General features: G+C 38.1%; 1 protein-coding gene across 2 annotated transcripts in view; it reads left to right on the forward strand.

Moving 5' to 3' along the window:
* slc2a9l2 (solute carrier family 2 member 9, like 2) overlaps positions 1 to 19,235 on the forward strand; it is a 120,275-nt gene that overhangs the window by 78,152 nt on the left and 22,888 nt on the right. For both annotated transcript variants that reach the window (XM_051948363.1, XM_051948362.1), the window contains exon 12: positions 16,624 to 16,751. In XM_051948363.1, coding sequence (XP_051804323.1) covers positions 16,624 to 16,751 — 128 coding nt within the window. The remainder of the gene's footprint in view (positions 1 to 16,623; positions 16,752 to 19,235) is intronic.

Here is a 19,235-nt window from a genome sequence, read left to right on the forward strand (position 1 = left end):
CTTTTCTCAAGCCTCACCATCAAAATGTAAATTTCACCATGTTGGTATAACACATTGCAAAACCTCCATTGTTCTACTGCTAACATGCTTCCCTGTTACTGAACTCCTAACTTTATCCTGAAGAGCTTGGTTGTTTATTTAAAGATTTGATCATTTTGATGAAGGGTTCATTCTTGAAACATATTTACACTGGTTTTCCTTTGATGGTCTGCAAACTTTATCAGTGTGTTTTGGTGTTGCATAGTTATATCAACCTGGAATGCATTATGCATCCACCAAGTCTGTAATTACCTTTATTAGTGCTCACCTGGTCAACATTTCCACTTGCTATTTTTACACACACACTTATTTGATCTCATCCAGCTCTGGGTCAACCTCACCAATGTTCAAATTTCATTGAGACCTCCATACTTCCCCTCCTTGCCTGTGTGTTGCATCCACACAACTCTAATATGCAGCTTTTCAACAATTCCCTATCTAGATTTCTTTGTTGGTGTACGTAAGCGTTTCTCAGAATAAATCAAAATGAAACCGATAAATTTAGCACGTTGTACCAAATTACAATTTATCATGATCAAAAAGCATATGGGTGGAGGTGTTTTTTTTATAAGACTGCACATCTCACCATTGTTCATGACTACCAGTACAACAACCTGAACGTTCACAAGTCCCACACATATACCATTGAGAATTAGATGCTGTAAGACTTCATATTCTCCCACACATCTCTTTGTGCTTTGTACACAATCATTTCTCCACCTGTTTATTTCTCCTTTTCTCAGCCACTTGATGTCTTCCCTTCACTGAGCCCAGTATGGATGAAACTTTGTGATCTAAAAAAAAGATGCCTCTTCTATTCCTTAGAAAGACAACAAGGGTGAGGGATCAATAGAAGCTGGAATCGAACAGGCCTCAGAACCAAATAAGACAGTATTGCCTCTGTAAACTTCTCACTTTGAGGAGATGACAGCATTGATCTCAAAAAAGTAGACGCTAATTAAGTATTTTGAAGAACTGATGGTGGAGTCAGCAGTGTCAGTAAAACATAATGAAAAATAAACTTGTGGCCATTCTTTCAGCCTAAAAGGAACTCTTCTGTTTCTTAATTAGATCTGCTACTTTTTAACAGGTTGCACTTTAGGCTGTTTTTCACTTCCTTAACTTGTGGGCTGTTTTGAGGCAGCTTGAACCTTTGTGGTTGTTCCAACTCCATGAACCATTCCTGTAGAACTTCTTTCAGGGGTGAAAACATACTAACTCTGGGGTCTGTGCAGCCTTGTAAAACTGCTGTGTGAGTGTCGGTGCTAATCAGTTTCACTTAGGGAGGACAAGAAGCACCACTCTTCCTCCCTCTTGATTTTCTTGTCGAATGTCATTCTTATTAGCATCACCATCAACAGAATAGAATTATAATCAGTCAGTCAGTTGCATCCGACAGAATCGCTGACATGAATAAAGTTCTTCATCCAGCTCCCTCTGTCCAAACGTTCTCAGTCTTCCAGACCAGTATCTTCTTTTAGCACCTTCCTTAATGTTGTGCTAGGCCTACCAGCCTTTCTGATAGTATCTGGTTACCATAACAGTACTCAACCAGCTGCTTTGTTGTGTCTCGCCACATGTCCAGCCAGGGTTAGTCTACGTTGCCTAATGATGGTTGACAAGCGTGGATGTGAGCCATATAGCGACTTGTTGGTGAGCTGTGATTTCCAGGAGGTGTTTTGTACCATCCATAGAATTTTGGTATAAGTCCCATCAACTCTTTTTGAGATTGTCTTCATTAGTAATTAAAAATCATCTTAATCTCATAGGCCAACATAACAATCCCTCCACTGGTCTATGTACGTACCCATAGAACTGGAATTATGTCCAGAAACTACTGCTGCTGTTTTGGTGTAATTTGAGTTGTTTTGGAGAACTTTTGGTTAATAGTGTGGTCAAAGATCCCACAAAGTAAATGAACAATGGAACAACCAAACAGTAGACTGGCATGCAGAAATGTGCTGGAAAGAAAATCTAGACAAAATATTGCTTTTCTTTCTTTTCATGCAGAAATTGCACCTAAGCATAAATTTACTTGGCTGCTATGTTTTATCCAGCTATTTCCTGGATTCCACATTTGATTTAAAGTAAGATGACATCCAGGCACATTGTGAGTGAAGCACAAAAACCTACAGTGTAGGAACTCTATTCATTCTTTTTTCCTTACCTCTTTGTATGCAATTCTATTGAATTACTTCTCCAAGATAAAGCTCCTTTAACATTGCTCACTCTTCAATAATTAGAGAAAGGGGTCAGGCCCCTTGACTATATTTAAAGTTTTAAGACCTCTTCGTTTGCTAGCCTCAAAACTGTTTTGACGTACTATGTGCCAATTAAGTAAATCAGACTTCCTTGTGCATGAAGCCTTTGTACACTCAAGTTGAGAAAGCAGGTCGAAGGATTTAGATCAAAGCATCAGGGCAAGTGAAATTAAAAGTAACTGATCTCTTTCCAACTTGTTAATGCGATATTATAGGATTTAACAAACTGTTTCAAAACAGTTTGCAAATCTTTCTAGATGTGAACTATATTTTTGGCACTTGCATAAATGGCTCTGCTTCCTTAGCTGTCTGATTTTTCAGTCCTGCTCTCCAAATATCACATATCTGTACAATTACGTTGCCTTTTTAAAATTAAATTTTAAAATAAACTCATTTTCTCCCTGAATGTTAGGAGTCTTGTAGTAAATAAATGATTCCTGTTAGTCCAACACAGGACCCAGGGGAGTGAGTACATGTTTGATTGGCACCAAAATGTTTTGGTTGTCTTCATTAAAGTGTTTTGGGTTAAAATGAACCCTTTCACTCTGTTACCACATGTTTGAGGCTTCTACTTTACTTTCTGGGCTGCCATGATGCTATCCTATCTAATATATGACTGGTTAGTTGAAAGGAACAAGGGAAAGCTATCAAATAAATGCAAAGACATTTTGATTAAGATAAACTTTATTGATTCCTCAAAAGGAGAACTCGCGTTACAGCAGCTGGATACAGGTGAAGCAGAAAGAAAGCACAAGAATTACAAAAATACTACAGGGCTTCCCTCTGAGTAAGCACTTGGCAACAGGAGGGGAGAAAACTTTTTCCTTATTGATAAGTAAAACCTATGGCAGAGCCAGGATTGGGGAGGGCAGCCATCAGCCTCAACCAGTCGGGGTTAGGGTATGACTCAAGCCAGCCAGGAATGTAAACTAGAATCTTCTGATCTGTAGTCAGACTTTTTGTCCATTGTACTACTGAGCCTGTAAAGTTAACAGCAAAGCAGTGTTGGTTTTATCATGACCAGAATCCTACTTGTTGGTCTGGTGCCTGTATCAAGACGACTTAGGTCGTGTCAAAAGTTGCGCTTTGTGCTTGTCAACGCTTGTCGCTACATTACTAGTCAGAGCTAATAAAAGTAAATACCAACTTCTCAAAAGATACTGTCAGTATAGTGTTAATAATTTGTTCCTGCTGCCATAAAGTGGCCAAAAGTTAGATCAAATTTTTCTATATAGAAAAGTATTAAGTATAGTATAGACTGTGAATATAAATAATAAGCATATAGGAGTGCTTGGGTACTGGTAGATACCATTGGGTTTTATTCCGTAGTTGAGTTACAGGAGTGTTCGCAGCCAACAGTCCAGGTTATGAGCCACTGCCCTTGACTGAAATACTGGTCTGACAGATGTAGGCTCAGCATGGGTTCTGACGATGACAATAATGTTGAGCATTTAGTTATACAGCAGTTTCAAAAAGAGAATTTTAAATGGCACCTGAAAGTCACCCTAGGACAGAGAATTAGAATCATGCTTGGGCCTAAAGATGAGACCTGAAACTGGTCCATGCTTGCGCCTTTCAAACCCATCTCAACTCTGCTCAACTCCTTTGGCCCAAACCCAAAGCTTGTTATTTCAAAGACAAAGTTGATTGCTTAAAAATGACTTTCTCACAGACAATAATGAAAAAAGTAACAGCCCAAAAATGAAGTGCCAGCACAGTTTACTACTATTTATGCGGCGTCTTCAGAGCAGGAGTTTGTGCGTTTTCCCACAGCAGGTGTGCAGTAACACTCCTCCTCCACCACTGTTTTATGACACTCATATTTGGCAACAACATCAAGGATTATCCACACGTAATCCTTTTCCTAATCATGGTGGTGGGTGGTGGACATTTTTTAATATGCATATTTTTGGAGCTTTGACGGGTGGTAAATGAAATCACAGCTGTTGTTGCATATAATCAGCGTTGTAGGTGTAATAAAGGTTTTCAATTACATCTAGATTAAACTTTAAAACTAAAAGTTGAATCAAATATGCATCACTCTAAGAATTTTTGTGTCAGTTTAGACAATGAGGTACTAAATGCCAATTGTGTTATAAATGTAGACTGTCTTACAGCTTTTAATGCAATTTTATACAGTGTAGAAATTGAATAAATCCATAATATGCAACACGCCAAAGTTTCAGCATTCATCCACAATGCATGTTAATTAATTGTGAAACAAATGAGTTTCTGTTTACAACAAGCTATGGATTTATGTGCTTGTTGTGTTCACAGAACAGCTAAAGAGAACCTTTAACTGAAAACCATTGAACAAAATGAATCACCTTTCCCGTGGGAGTGTGGTAATAAACATGTGGGGCTGGCAGACATGTTATTGTGGGAGCTAGAAGGTAATGAGAGACAGAAAGAGAGAGCTGCCAGGGCCAAGATGTGAACACTTCAGAATTGAAATGATTTTTTGATCCCTGAGGGGAAGCTGGGTTGTGTTACAGTGGTTCATCTGTAAGAAAAGGAAAAAAAAACACAAGTCAATTTAAAGAGAAAAATGAAGCACATATGAAGTTTGTGCAATGTAACGACCTGCAAATCTTCCATAAATGTACTAGAATGATGCACAGAAATGTTGAAGATATGCATTGAACTAATGCAAATAAGCATATATCAGAGCATTGCACAGTTACAATAAGTTAGGTTTTTGTACTGTTGAAGTAAGTATTGCACAGTGGAAGATATAAATGATAAATTGCAGTATAAATGATTAATTAAGAGGTTATGAAGCTGCAGAGACAGGTGAGTTCCAAAGACCAAATGGGCCAGACTATTAACTCTGACACTCTGAGGGAAAAGTTGAAAAGTTTGATGGCCACAGGCAGGAATGACTTTTTGTGGCGCTCCGTGGTACGTGAGTGACATATGCCGCTTTTTTAGGTGCCACAAGCAAAACATACGGGGACAGGAGCAAGCAGACTCTCTGTGGAGTGACCTCAAGCCAAGGTGGAACTTAATGATGTGCGGCAGCCAGTATTAGAGAGAAAAATTTGATTAGAGGAGAGTGAGAAAAAAAATGAAGGCATACAAGCTGATGGATTAGGAGTCTGTGAAAGCAAAGTGGTCTCTGTACCCCTGAAATGATTTGAGCATGTGTCTATCATTTTTATTTTTACCATCCCATTTGCTTGATGTCTTCTTTATTCATTGTATCCGCTAGTATTTAATATTCCAGTCTTGCTGTACGTTATGTGGTTCGAATAAACCGTCAAGACAAGTATCTACGTAAACGCACCTTGTCCCTGTAAGATTGAGCATCAAAGCATACATCATTAGCATAAATCTCCAGTTTCCCCTGTAACTCCCTACTTTGATTGCAGTCCACGTATAAATAAGACTTCCAGAGCAGCACAGCCCCGATTGCCAGGTTTCTCTCACAGATGTTACTGTGGATCTCAAGGCTAATGTCTCCTGTGAGAAAAAAAACGGATGTAATATTCCTTCCACAGACCTGTGTTTGCTAAAGAGCAGGGAACAGTGTTTTCATCATATAGATTGTATGGACTCTGGTGTTGATCTTCTGCCAGGAATAATTAATTTTCCTTAGGTTCCTGAAACATTCACTATGGCAGAGAACACTTGTGGCTCACTCTGGTTTTTATTGCAGAAGCAGCTTTTTTCTACTGTAGGAACATCAGACAAAGTATATGTCCTTGTATTGAGCTTTTACACAACACCACAGTCAGAAGCATGACATGAATTATTTTTGTCACAACAACATCGCAATAAATCCGCTTTTCAATGTACACAAAAGATGTACTACCTCGATGGTTTTCCACAGCACAGCCAGCTAGAATAGGATGTTTACCTTGAGGGAGTTGTTTTGATTTGTACCAATCACTGTTGACTCTTAATCTAACCATATTTCTTCTTGTAATTTTCCTCATGCAGTATTAAATTACAACATTTCTGCTGCATTAATACAGCAAAATACTTTATATTATTGTCCTTCTGCAAGTTCTGCAAATTCCTACTGCCGTTTCACAATAAAAGGATCACACTGGTTACTAACTCAAAGTGAAAGCATGAAATAAATGACTTACAAAAAGTCGTTCAGCAGGATTTTAACACAACTTGCCATCTGATTTCAAATAAGGCTAATATCAGGATTTGTTAATATGGATGTTGAAGTGCAACTGAACAGTGTTTATTTTGGGGGGTTTTGTGAATAATTCCCCAAAGAGATTCTTGACATATTTCATTTTGACTGCAGCTTGATCTGATTGTAATCACAGCAACACAAATTCACAAAAAACATTACTGAAGTATCATGTATTCTCTGTGTAAACCTTCCACATGTGAGTTTTATGCTTTCTAGATCGTTTCCTGAGCTAAACATTAGCTCTGTTTCCGTAATGTATTTTTATGGATATTTTGCAGCAAAATTTTAAAACCATCCCAATTTGACAAAAAAAAAAAAAAAAACCTTGTACTTGCCATGGTTTTTGACCTTTTTTGAAAAACACAATGCAAAAATTAAGCGATGGAAACACCTTCAAATAAGTACTGATGAAGCAAATGTTTAACTCCTGTTTCTGCTTCTTACATTGTCTTTACCTTTGGATAGTATGAATTGCATGAATTTGCAATTCTCTTTTTTTGGGGTTAAATTTCAAAGTTTGCTTCGAATGTACATGAATATTATATGAAAACATGGCTGCTGTCTAGTATTGGTGTGAGTTTGGGATGTTTAGTAAGTCTGGAGAGCTGTATGGTGACCCTGCCTAACCTCTGCTGAGCAGCATCAACAATTTGAGCTTGCAAACTTCCACCAAATCTTCATTTAAACTGCAGACAAATAAGTTTCACTTGTCATGTAAAGGCTCAGGAGACATTTTCAAGAATGCCAGGAATTTCAAGTGACATTTTATCATTCCACCACTGCTGAGTAACCCCGACCTCCACAGTCCTGTCTCGTGGAGAAAACCTTTCAGTCCTGTGTGACTGGAAGCTCCACACGCACTCAGCATAAAACCTCCAAACACTCTTTTTGCTCATCTGCAGAAAGTCCTTTGGCCTGCCTCCCTCCACAGTCAACACTAGTGGGCTTTAAGAGCTGTCACTGTCATGTTCTTCCAGGCTGCTGCTTTCAGTCCCACAGCCTGAGTGCTAGTCAGCATGAGGAACAGCCTGTGAGATTAAACATCATGTTTTCATCTCATGGGCTGTTTCTAATCAGGGCCACCACCTTGTATCATGAATCTGCACAAAATAACTCTGTCCTCGGTTTTCCGTCTACAATTTACCCTACCTGAAAGAGATTTTGAAGATTGGTAAATCATGCTGCAGTGTTTTCATGTGTGAGCAGCATCAACTCCCTGCAGTTTTTTCATCGAGCCTTGTTTCTCTCCAAAAATAACAAAAAACAGGATGAACTAGGTGATCCTTAGAATTTTTTTTTTTACATGCTGTTGCCTATTGTTTGCAAAGGCACTGTCAGTTGTTTCTCTGCAGGAGTTCAATAATTGTGATTTTGGCATGTGTAAAGCCTGGGGTCATAGGTAACATTAGTTTTTGAGGTGAAACTTCTTGAAGAAGGGTGGGATCATGTTCACTTTTGCATCATTTTCTTCATGCCAATCTATGGAGCAATGTTTGAAGTGACATAGCTTCAAAAAACATGTAATGGAATTTTTCTGACCAAATTTGCACCGTCATATAACTGGTTTGTGTTGTTCCATTGAAGAGAACATGAACATGACAATAAGCCTGGCAAATTTCAGGATTGTAGCTATTATTTCTAAGTTTTGGAACTCCAAAACATTGATCCAAAGTTACAACACGCACCAAAATTATACATGGTTTACTTTATAATACACCTATGCACAGAGGAAAAATCAGCCAAATACAGATGGTTACGTGCTTTTTTTTAATTGATAATTTGACATGGAATGACTCTACAACTCTACATGCCAGTTTTATTTTATTTTTTAAAGAAAAAGCTTCAAACTGATCTGGTCATTAACTATGACCATTTGGAAATGAAATTGAGAGGGTTGGCTAATTATTATCTTTACTTGATCTGTTTGTAGAGATATTTTATTGGGCATATAAAAAAATATATGTTCATCTATATAAATATGATTTCAGAACTGAGCTGAATCATCCCACTGGAATGGTGACAGTAAAAGCTCCCACAAAGCTTTTATTGTCTGAAGTTCTGCATACATTTTTTTTGGATTCACCACCTGGAAACCATAAACATCTGTATAAACTTTGTGTTAATCCATACAGTAAGATATTTTTGTCTGATTGAAACTTTATCTGGCTGAGAGAGAAAATCAATACAGTCAGTACACTCTAAAAAGTAATTCAAGGGACATATTCTCACTACTTAAATACTTGACGACAAGATTAAAAGAAAAATAGTATATTAGGATAGGCTCCAGCACCCCCCGCGACCCTAGTGAGGATAAAGCGATGCATAGAGAATGGATGGATGGATAGTATATTAGATTTAGATACCCCTTTCACAATAGCATTTTTTTTACCAAGAAATTTTTTTGTCCCCTTGCCTACCTACTGAGCACTTGAGCAACTCAGTTTTTTCAATTTTCACAACTCAAAAACATCATAATTCATAGTTATGGAAGTTAAGTACCGACAGCACAAAATTCCTTTTATATAACAGGGAAAAGCTTGTTGGAACAACTTAATCTCTATGAATAATCAACCTAAAGACTTGTGTTTGTGCTGCCAATCATTCAGTAATTGAAAATACGTGGTCTAACTCTACATAGTTTGTTGGTTGAAGATATTTCCATTAAAAATTCTCATAGCTCAATAGGAGTAATGCAAACTGTTGCATTAATGTTTTTGTTGAGCTGAAACATTGTTTTTTTCTTATCATCTGGGTAACCGGAACATTATGTACCAAATTTCACAACAGTTCATCCAGTAGTTCTTGAGATACATTAGTCTCGACCGAAGTGGCGCCTAACCATGAAACACAGTCGCCCCCAGAGCAACGGCAAAACCAGACAAAACACACTTGCGCAATTTGATAAATCATTCAATCCAACACTTCACACACATTCAATTAATATTTCAATATACATAAATTTTACAGTATCTTTTAAAACAAGGCCTTCATAAACCAGAGTAGCTGCTGTGACTTTATCTAAAATGCTTGTTTGTTTGTTTGCTCTGATAGTTTGGTGTGGTTTTGATGTGGTTAAAGCATTTCCATGGCTGCTTGTTTTATCAGTCCCATCAGATCAGCTGCAGGATCTAATCAGTCATAGATTTCCTGAAATAAATCTGCATGGAAGAAGTGAGAAATTTAGTAAGAACTATGCATAAGAGAGCTGAGATGTTCTCGTGAGGATAGTTGAATTTTAGGACACAGAAGCCTGCTCATTCCTATTTATATTTGTCTTCACATTTTAATGTGATACATAGACAAAGGAGACCCGTTGTAATTCTGTACACATTAATGCTGCATGGATTTCTTGAGGCTCACATCCTGTATTTATATACCTGTACTGGAGAGGGTCTTGAATAAATTTATTATTGATGTTAAGCTTTCCTGTATGCTATATTCAATGCCATGTGCTAACATATATATTTACTTCACTGCAGTTGCCTCTGGAGGCTCTGTTTATATGGATTCACTTCATTTAATGTTTATAATCCTGACAGAGTGGAGGTCAATCTGATGACTGTTTTCAACATAAGTGTGTGACAGTTTACTAGATCGACATATGGGTCCTATAATATTCTAGAGGTGTATGTTTTTTTTGGAATGCCATTTAGTCTCAGGAGGTTTATGGTAAACAATTTTGGGGTACATTTAGGATGTGACTTTATAGACTGTCTTGAAATTTGGTTTCATATAGTATATGGGTAGTGTGATTTCTTTTATTGCATAGCTGTATGTTATTTATGATGACTTTGACATTTACAGTTCGCATTTACAATCTGCATGACTTGATTGTTTGGAGTATATATACAGTATATATTGTGGCCTTCTCATATTGTGTGTGTGTGTGTGTATATATATATATATTTTTCTCCTTTTTTGTGTGGTCCGCTCTTGTCATTGTGTAATAGTTTAGATTACCAACTGGTTACAATTTTTGTCATGCCAAAGTGCAAAAATACTGTTTCTTTTAGTAGTCTTTCATCCTCTGTCATTAAGTAGAAATGTTGAAATTTGTTTCTAAATGTCAAAAAGTTTGGGCCAAAATTTGTTTTGTGATATTACTGATGATTTTAAAGTATGTGCGGTTTTACTTCAAAACCTGTAATTGGTAGCATGTTGCTAACTATCTGCCATATGTCTAACAATATTCACTCATGTGTCAGAATATATGCATATTATATGTGCATTTTTCAGCATGAATGTCCAAGTGTTCTGCTCATGCTGCTTTTTCAGTGACAGGGATGTTTCATTGGTTCGTGTGGGAGGGCAGTATTCTGCTAGTGTGACATGATTATCCTATTATATAATTACTGTGTATTTATAGTGCGTGAGCTGTTGTTAGATAATATCACAAGCATACATCTGGGAGCAGCGGAGCAAATCACATGAGTCACTACAAGGGCAAAGCTGTAGTGCCACTGGAGAATCCTCCAGTTTTAGTTAAATCATTCATTAATGCAAGAAATTTGCCAGAAACATGCATTCAGTATCTAATATTTTCCTGTCATGCCCAATTTGAGAGGATAAGAAAGCACAATTTATAAACCCAACCTTCTCTGCAGAATAAAGCTGGATTGCTGGTACACTGCTGAAATATACAGATGAACTGATTAAAACCCCTGTCAGAACCAACTGCGAGTGGAAAAAAATTCCAAAACATTGGCCTATGGTGCAGCCTTCTCATCGCTGTCCCGTCATCTTCAGCTCTCTGCCTGAGGCACAGCAGATCAAAGCCCTGGCACCGGTACAGTGTGACCAACCCTCCGAAAATGTGATGTCTCAGGAGGTCAAGCTGAAACAGAAGGCCGCACAGTAGTTCTTGTCATAAATCCAAACCACAAAGAGCCAAATTTGTAATTTCTGTCTGATTGAGTTTGGGCTGTTATGTCATAGTGCGATGATGTAGATCTTTATAATTGGGTCTTCAATTCACTGTCACTAGTAATTAAATCTTCACTTAATTAATTATTAGTACAGTTGTCTATTAGTCCGTACCAGGCAGTTAAACTCTATTACCATGCTTATGAATTATCTCTGATTTAATGGATAAAATGAAAGCCAGAAGGTTTTCCCAGGACTGAAGTCAAACTGAATTCAGTAGCAAATCAGTTCTCTAGCTCACCTTTGTGAGTCTCACCGGAGCTTTGGACTAGTAAAAATTAATCTTGAGGTTTGCTTTACCATGAGCTTTCTACACATACAATACAAGCAATTTCTGATAAAGAAATGTACCTGTTTTAGTGCATTAATTTTAGCTAAACTGAAACATAGTAGTCCTTCTAGCTGGAAAAAATATGTACATTGTGTACCCACGTTTTGTACATTTGTGGAACTTAATCTTTCATATAAGTAGGTCATACAGTAGAAACACAAGCTCCTTCATAGGTTTAAGATGGATGGTTTTCCGAATAGAAGCTCTCTGGGGCAAAAATACAGCATAGAAGGTAGATTGTGTTTCAAGTGTGAAATGGAGTGTTTAATCGGAGCAGGTTTTCTGTGAACTTGCCCCTTGAACATACGCTAATCAGTGAGCGAGTGCCGCGGTGTTTGGCTGGAGGGGAAACCTGCATACTTTCATCTCGCATGAATCAACACATACCATCTTCTCTTAGGCACCTCACAAACGCATGCTGGCCAAACAGCATAAATAGCCCAGTTAGTGTGCTCTCCCTGGGCTCCCCTCAGACAGAAACATGCTGTGGCAACAAGTGCACTTAATTACTCCCCTTCACTTAGTCAAGTTGTAAGGCTGCACATACCATTAAAACGTTTTGTACGTAGCATGTAACGTAATTGATCCAGCCTGCAGGCACCTGTTTCGTTTTTTTGATTTACTGGGGAAAAAAATTAGAAATGTAAACCGTTGAGCCCATATTTCTGAAACTGTCACTTTATCTTACACCTAACCTTTTCTCTTCTATATATAGCCCTCATGCACACACAAGCTTCACATATTATTAGGTACACAACTCCCTGGAAAACACCATTTTGTACTGAGCGGATTATCTTGGAACAGATCTAAACTGAAAACACACACACACACACACACACCCTCCCTGCATTATGCGTGAAGCAGATTTGTCCTTTCCTGAGAGAACTGCTGCATCCAAAAAAATGTTTCCTGTTGCTTGCCTGGCCTGTTTGTGTCATTAGTAATGTGTTATATTTATTTTAGTGTCGCATTTCCTTTGTTAGAAAAATTTAAAGAAGCAGAACCATTCAGCTATGCTCTCACTCCACTGGGCATGCAGTTCTGTAACGAGTAGCACTTGTAGTTTATTTGTTGCACACAGGAAAAAAAAGGCCATTAGAGCTGGACTGTGTCAATGGTCACTAAATCTAGCCATTTAAGTTTGCTGCAGGTTTATTTTGAAGACAAATAAGAGGAATGCATCCTCTGTTCTGTTGCTTTGTGGCCTCTCAGTCTTTGTAAGTACATTTATATATAACGCTGACTTGATTTTGTGATCTGCTGCCTCTGTGTATTCTTGTTGATTCCCAAAAACTCAAGCTGTGAGGTAGATACGGTATACAGCAGCAGCGACTCTGCTGGAGTAACATTACTGCAGTGTGAAGTGCTTTAAAACTGTAGCTCCTCTGAATAATTGTGTTGGTTACTGAGGTTGAGCAGGAGGGCATTTACTCTTATTTAAAATGAAAAACAAGAGATTTAAATTTACTGTATTACAAATGCAGGCAGCACAGTGGGAATACATTGCAACAGAAATCAGTAGTAAATTAGATTTCAGTTTAAATTTTCATAACACTTAATGTGTCCACCTTTATTTTTAATCCTCCTCTGCATAGAGGATACCAGTGTTGCACACATTTTTGGAGAGATGTTCATTCCTGTCACTTTTTTTTCAGCAGCTCTTTGCTGGAGGTGTTGTATTGCTCTGTCTTTGTCATAGGCATACCCCAAAAGTGTTTTACTGGATTCGACTGGCCAGGACATGGTTTCTGCTTTGCTCTCTTTTAGATACTCCGGTGTGATTTTTGGCTGTGTGCTTTGGATTGTTATTGTGCTGGAATATTTCTTTCAGACTAGGAGTCGCCTTGACAGTATTTTGGCATTTTCACAGACATCCACGGTGCCGTCTATAAATGTCATCTCTCCAACAGCTTTTAAATTCATGTAGCCCAGTGTCATCACACCCCCCCACTTCCATGCTTCTCTATCAGGTCTATGCGTCCACTGTGGTTTTCCTGGTCAGGTTTGTGCTAAACATGAGTATTCATTAGGTTTCTTTTCATGTTCTTGAGGAGAGTTTAATCTTGCAGTTTTGTGTTAAACAACATTGTTTTGTGCAGGTGTACAAGTACACTATCTCTATTTCTTCCCCAGAGCCATCAGTGCTTGGAACAACAAGAAGACATGAACACAATAACATCACTATGAACACACATCATACGTGCAACCACCACTGCAGCTCTAAGGCTCGTTCTATACTTTCCTGTTACTGCTGCATGGATTTTCAGTTCATGACTGATTTCCCTGCTACCTTTTCCATCTTTGTGAAATCTCCTAAACAGATTTTTCAGTTCTTCTGGCAATTCTTTTCATGTGGAGCCATGATACAGACATAGCGACATGCAGACAGACGTACTGTAACTCATAGGTCCAAGGCAGAAAGGTTTCTGGTGTTCACAGGTCATTTTATAACTATATTCCTACAATTAGTCCAAGTGGAAATCACAATTTAGTACTCAGTTGAATTCCCTATGTTTTTGTCACAGCTGTGTTCACTTTTGTTGCATTAAGTTGCTACTTTTGGGCTTTTGAATTGTCAATATAGTATTTCTAAAGTATTTGATTTTTGATTGTTAACAAGGGGAAATACAATATATTATTAAGAATTGTTGACAGGTGATATAATTTTGATTCATTTGACATTGAAATGGGATGAATGGATGGATGGATGACCAATTTTGGCATTTGTTGCAACATTTGACTGGCCTGGGTGCAACTCAACTTGTAAACACACAGTCACATTTAATCAGTCAGTCAAATTTGTTAAACAGCATCTTGCTCAAATAATGAGATTGTTTATTATTGCAAAGAATTAAATCGAGGAAGATGTTAGGAGAGCTAATGTGAGCCATACCTCCCTTTATTCAGCTGAAAATGGAAGTGCCCCTGTGGTGTGCAGCTCATTAACTGTCTTTCTCGGGGGCAATTACCTGCTGTGAGGATTAAATGTTAAACCATATATTTCCAGGCCCCTTCTTTGGGATTCTGTTTCTCATTTCATGTTTTTGGTGGTATTTCAGATAGTTAAAACCGGTCTACAATTACATTTACAGCAGATGATGCTACAGAGCTAATGTCGTAAGTCCTACCAATAGTTATAACCTCAACTGTGAGAAATGTGGTCAGATGGGTAGCTCACTTCAGAAAATTGCTTGCACCATTTGACGGCATGCTTTTCCCTCCCCAGAACTTTATCTATGCTCCTATACCGATATTCTGTCAGGCTGCAGCTTATTTAAAGAAGCCGGATAATACATCGACCAGATAAGACATAACTTACAAGAATGTAGCAGAATGTCTCCTCTGTGAATAATAATGTTTACTTTTGTTTGTGCCTCTCTTCCTTTACTTTATCTTGTTGTTAGTGCACAGCAATGTTTCTAAAAGATCGTCATTCATGTATGTATTCACTGAATTTTGAAATGCAGCCACATGTTCAAGCAAACATACTGTACATTATAGCATGGGCCCTTAGTCATGTTGTGTTGCACGGCACCACAAATCATTGGTAGTCTCAACTTTTCTGCAACATTGATCTGCCCTTCAAACTATTTCCAAGTGAAGGTGGTTTGCTCATATTACTGTGTGCAATACTGTTTTTCTCGCATTATTTCGGCAGCAGAAATGCCTGCAGGGTCTCACTCTGGAAAAATATGGCTGAAAATGTCACTGTTCATTACCTTTTCAATGTAGCATGTGTTATCGTCCATAATTGAGGGGAAAACACTTTTGCAAATCCTGTCTGTGTGTCTTGTGTTAAAATAGTGCATTTATTTTTGGCACATTCACATATTCTGTGATAAAACAACACTGGTCTGACTTTTTCCTCAGAAAGCTGATTCAAGTTGACTAATGTGTTCTAACCAAATGTGCCTGGTACAGACAAGTTTTCATTGTGCAATTAGCAGAAGATATAAGCACGGTTAGAGGAAGTTTTATTTTATGTTGTTTCAATGTTAGTTTCTTGTTCTTTTTCCTGCTAGTAGATTTTTATATATAATAAGAAAATGTGTTGCATTTCTTTAAGAACAAAGGCAGTAAAGTCCAAATATGAGAAACATCCAGTCACTAAACTTAAAGCCACATCTCTTGATTGAGCTGTAATGCCACCAAAATCTCAAAAATAACTTTGAAAGTCTCTAATTTCTCTTGCTTCAGAAGTCATTTTTGTTTAGTGAAGTTATTTAAAGCTAAGTAATGCTAATTCTCCAGCAGCAGCATTTTCCCTTCAAAATCACTTCTAAATTGAGACTGTAGCGCCTCGTTTGGTTCCTCAGTTCTCTCGTGAGTTTGCAATATTTGTGGGCCAATTGTTTCAAATTCAGCCTTCTGGCATCTTCAGCATTCAAAGCATTGATCGTGTGTCACCATTTACTGAAGAACTCATTCAACTTCATAGGGCTTAAAATAAATTTTTAATATTAGAATTATGTGTTACGTTCATTCTATGAGTCCTACTCAGACAGATACAACCAAATTACAATAAATTACCAAAATGACACCTTCGACAATTTATTGTGGCCATGAAAAGGTAACATGAGTTTAAAAAGGCCGGGGGGGGGGACTATGTCTTGTGGGAACTGAGCACAAAGATGGTGTGTGTGCTGGTTTTGTGTCAAACTTGCAACTACACACAGACTAAACAATTCATTACACTAAAAGGTAAGAGGGCAGGAAAACAGAAGCAAAGACAGCATCATGTATTTTAATTTAGTGTGTTCATTGTAGAATGATACTGTGAACAAGTCTGACTCTATTTAATGCGGTTTACAAGCAAAGAATGCTTTTGAGGCCAAAGCTATTGTTTCTGTTAGCTGCCGTCAGTGTTTTGTTGTAACTAATGCGTCTTTCTTAATCCTTTTTTTTGTCTCTGCCAGGTGGCATCCCCTTTATCCTGACCGGGGAGCTGTTTGAACAGTCTTACCGGCCTGCCGCCTTCATGATCGCCGGCACTGTGAACTGGCTGTCCAACTTCACCGTGGGCCTCCTGTTTCCATTCATTCAAGTGAGTTGTTTCACTAACTGCATAAATACAGTGTAGTGGATGAGGTCAGAATAAACAAGTGGAAATGTTCTCAAATAAAGCGTCACACACAGTGAAACCAAACTAACAAAAATAACTTTGTTTACCACTTCAACTCTTCATTAATCTCTGCAGTGGCTGCCTGCCACACCATGTTGTCAAGAGATTGTGTTGTGTACTCCTGCACTTCTGCCTCCTCTCTGGACCTTCATTAGTCAACACACTTAGCTGAATATAACATTATGTATTTAACATCCCAATTAGATGCAACTGATGAGCCCTAATGGCTTCCCTTGGAGTGTCAGTGGTTCCTGCTAATTAAAAGAATTTCTCAGTGATAGTTTTTACTTAATGATGCATCCTAACATGTATTTGACTTTTTAAATTTATATTTTCAGTTTTATTTATATAGCACAGATTCAAAATATATGTGATCTCACAGCGCTTAGCATATTAACGTACAGACCTTATGAACTACAAACAGTGAACAGAAAAGCTAACACTCCAAAGTTGCCTTTGGATTCTCTATGGGAGGGGGAAAAACCTCAACAGAGCCAGGCTCAGGGAAGTTGGCCATCTGCCCCGACTGTTTGGGTGAAAGAGGGGATGAGGGGAGTAGGGGATAGCAGGAGTTGTTGGGGTGGAAATGGCAGACTAGCAGGTGGTGAGACCAGTGGCTACAGAGACATGCAGCTCCAGATCCAGAGAGAACCACAGAAGAAGCAAGCACAGGATCTCAGGGGAAACACAGAGTTAGTGAAAGTAATGGTGACATATTATAGTATAGAGAGAGGAGTCCAGTGTATCATAAGAATCCCCCGGCAGTCTAAAACTGTAACAGCACAACTAAGGAACAGCTCAGATGAGCCCTAATTATAAGCTTTATCAAATAGGAAAGTTTCAAACCTAATCTTAAAAGTAGAGAGGGTGTCTGCTTTCCGAACCCAAACTGGGATCTGATTCCACGCCAGAGGAGCTGATAACTGAAGACTCTGCCTCCCATTCTGCTTCTGGAAACTCTGGGAACCACAAGTAGACCTGCAGTCTGACAGCAACGGGCTCTGTTGGGATAATATGGTACAATATGGTCTTTAAGAGAAGAGATGAAGCTTGGTCATTACAAATTTTATGTTAGAAACAGGATTTTGGGATTTTAAGGGGAGCCAATGAAGAGAAGCTAGTATGGGAGAAATATGACCTCTCTTATCATTTCCTGTCAGAACACTGGCTGCAACATTTTGTATCAGCTGAAAGTTTTTAAGAGAATTATTGGGACTTTCCACTACAGTAATAAGGAATTGGAATAGTCCAGCCTAGAAGTTATTAATGCATGGACTAGTTTGTCAGCATCACTCTGAGACGGTATGATCCTTATTTTTACAGTATACAGATATTCTTTACTGAAACATCCTTAGCCTAATGGTAATAGAAATAAAACAATAAAGCATAAAATGTTGTTTCACATGGCACATCACTGTCTTCTGTAAGGTACCTTCTTGAGTGTGCGCTCACATTGATGTAGAATCCTTTAAAGGCTCCGTATTGTTCCACTTTTTGCCAAATTAATCAAAGTCGTACAGGTTTCCTCAGAATGTCTTTTGTTTTTTTCCATTTTATAAAGCTGGAAAGATGGTTAATTTCACAACACCCCATGGTTTTAGGGCTGTTCAAAACACAATGTTTTGCTTTGAAACCTGATAAGCTGCAGCTTTAAAGAGGGAAAAAAAATAGTCACACTTTTAGCTGCATGACTATTGGCTAGTTAGACGTTATATTACGCCAGGCTCGACTTCTTACTCACTTGTAAAGCTAGGTGTGGGAGAGCTTTTGGAATGGCAGAGAGAATGTTTTCATATCTTAACAGCTTACATTTTCCTTGTTTTTAACAACCACAAAACACAATAAAAATGCATTTTCACGATCTGGGACCTTTAAAGTCACACCTTAACTATGTGAGGCGTAGAAATGAAAACTAGTAGAAGCCACTGTGATTATCGTCTCTGCTGGCACAACAACCAAGTACAGCAGCGAAGCTGCACATTATGCTCCTCCAGGCATATGATTTTATTACTCTGCTACAACTACAAGACATTTTTTATTTCCCTTGTTAGTGTAACGCCGTGTGAGATTTTCACTTCATAATCATTTAACTCCCACGGCAGGTGGCCTCATCAGCAAGGCCACAGATCCTCAGAACTTTGCTACACTTTTTATTTGACCTATAGCACTTTCTTTTTAAAATTTAAATCCATTTTCCTTCTGTAAAATTTCTACCTGTCAGTTTTTACTGTTGTGTACCAACACACCCAGTCAAATTCTTTGTATGTGAAAATCTGCTTTGCAATGAAGCATATTCTGATTCTGGAGATAATGGCAGTAGAAACTACTATAAGGATCCACTTCACATATTACATTGAAAACATGCTGCAGAATTATATTGTGGAAAATGTAGGATGCAGTGTATTT

The sequence above is a fragment of the Acanthochromis polyacanthus genome, chromosome 5, assembly GCF_021347895.1.
Source record: "Acanthochromis polyacanthus isolate Apoly-LR-REF ecotype Palm Island chromosome 5, KAUST_Apoly_ChrSc, whole genome shotgun sequence".
In the NCBI taxonomy this organism is placed as follows: domain Eukaryota; kingdom Metazoa; phylum Chordata; class Actinopteri; family Pomacentridae; genus Acanthochromis; species Acanthochromis polyacanthus.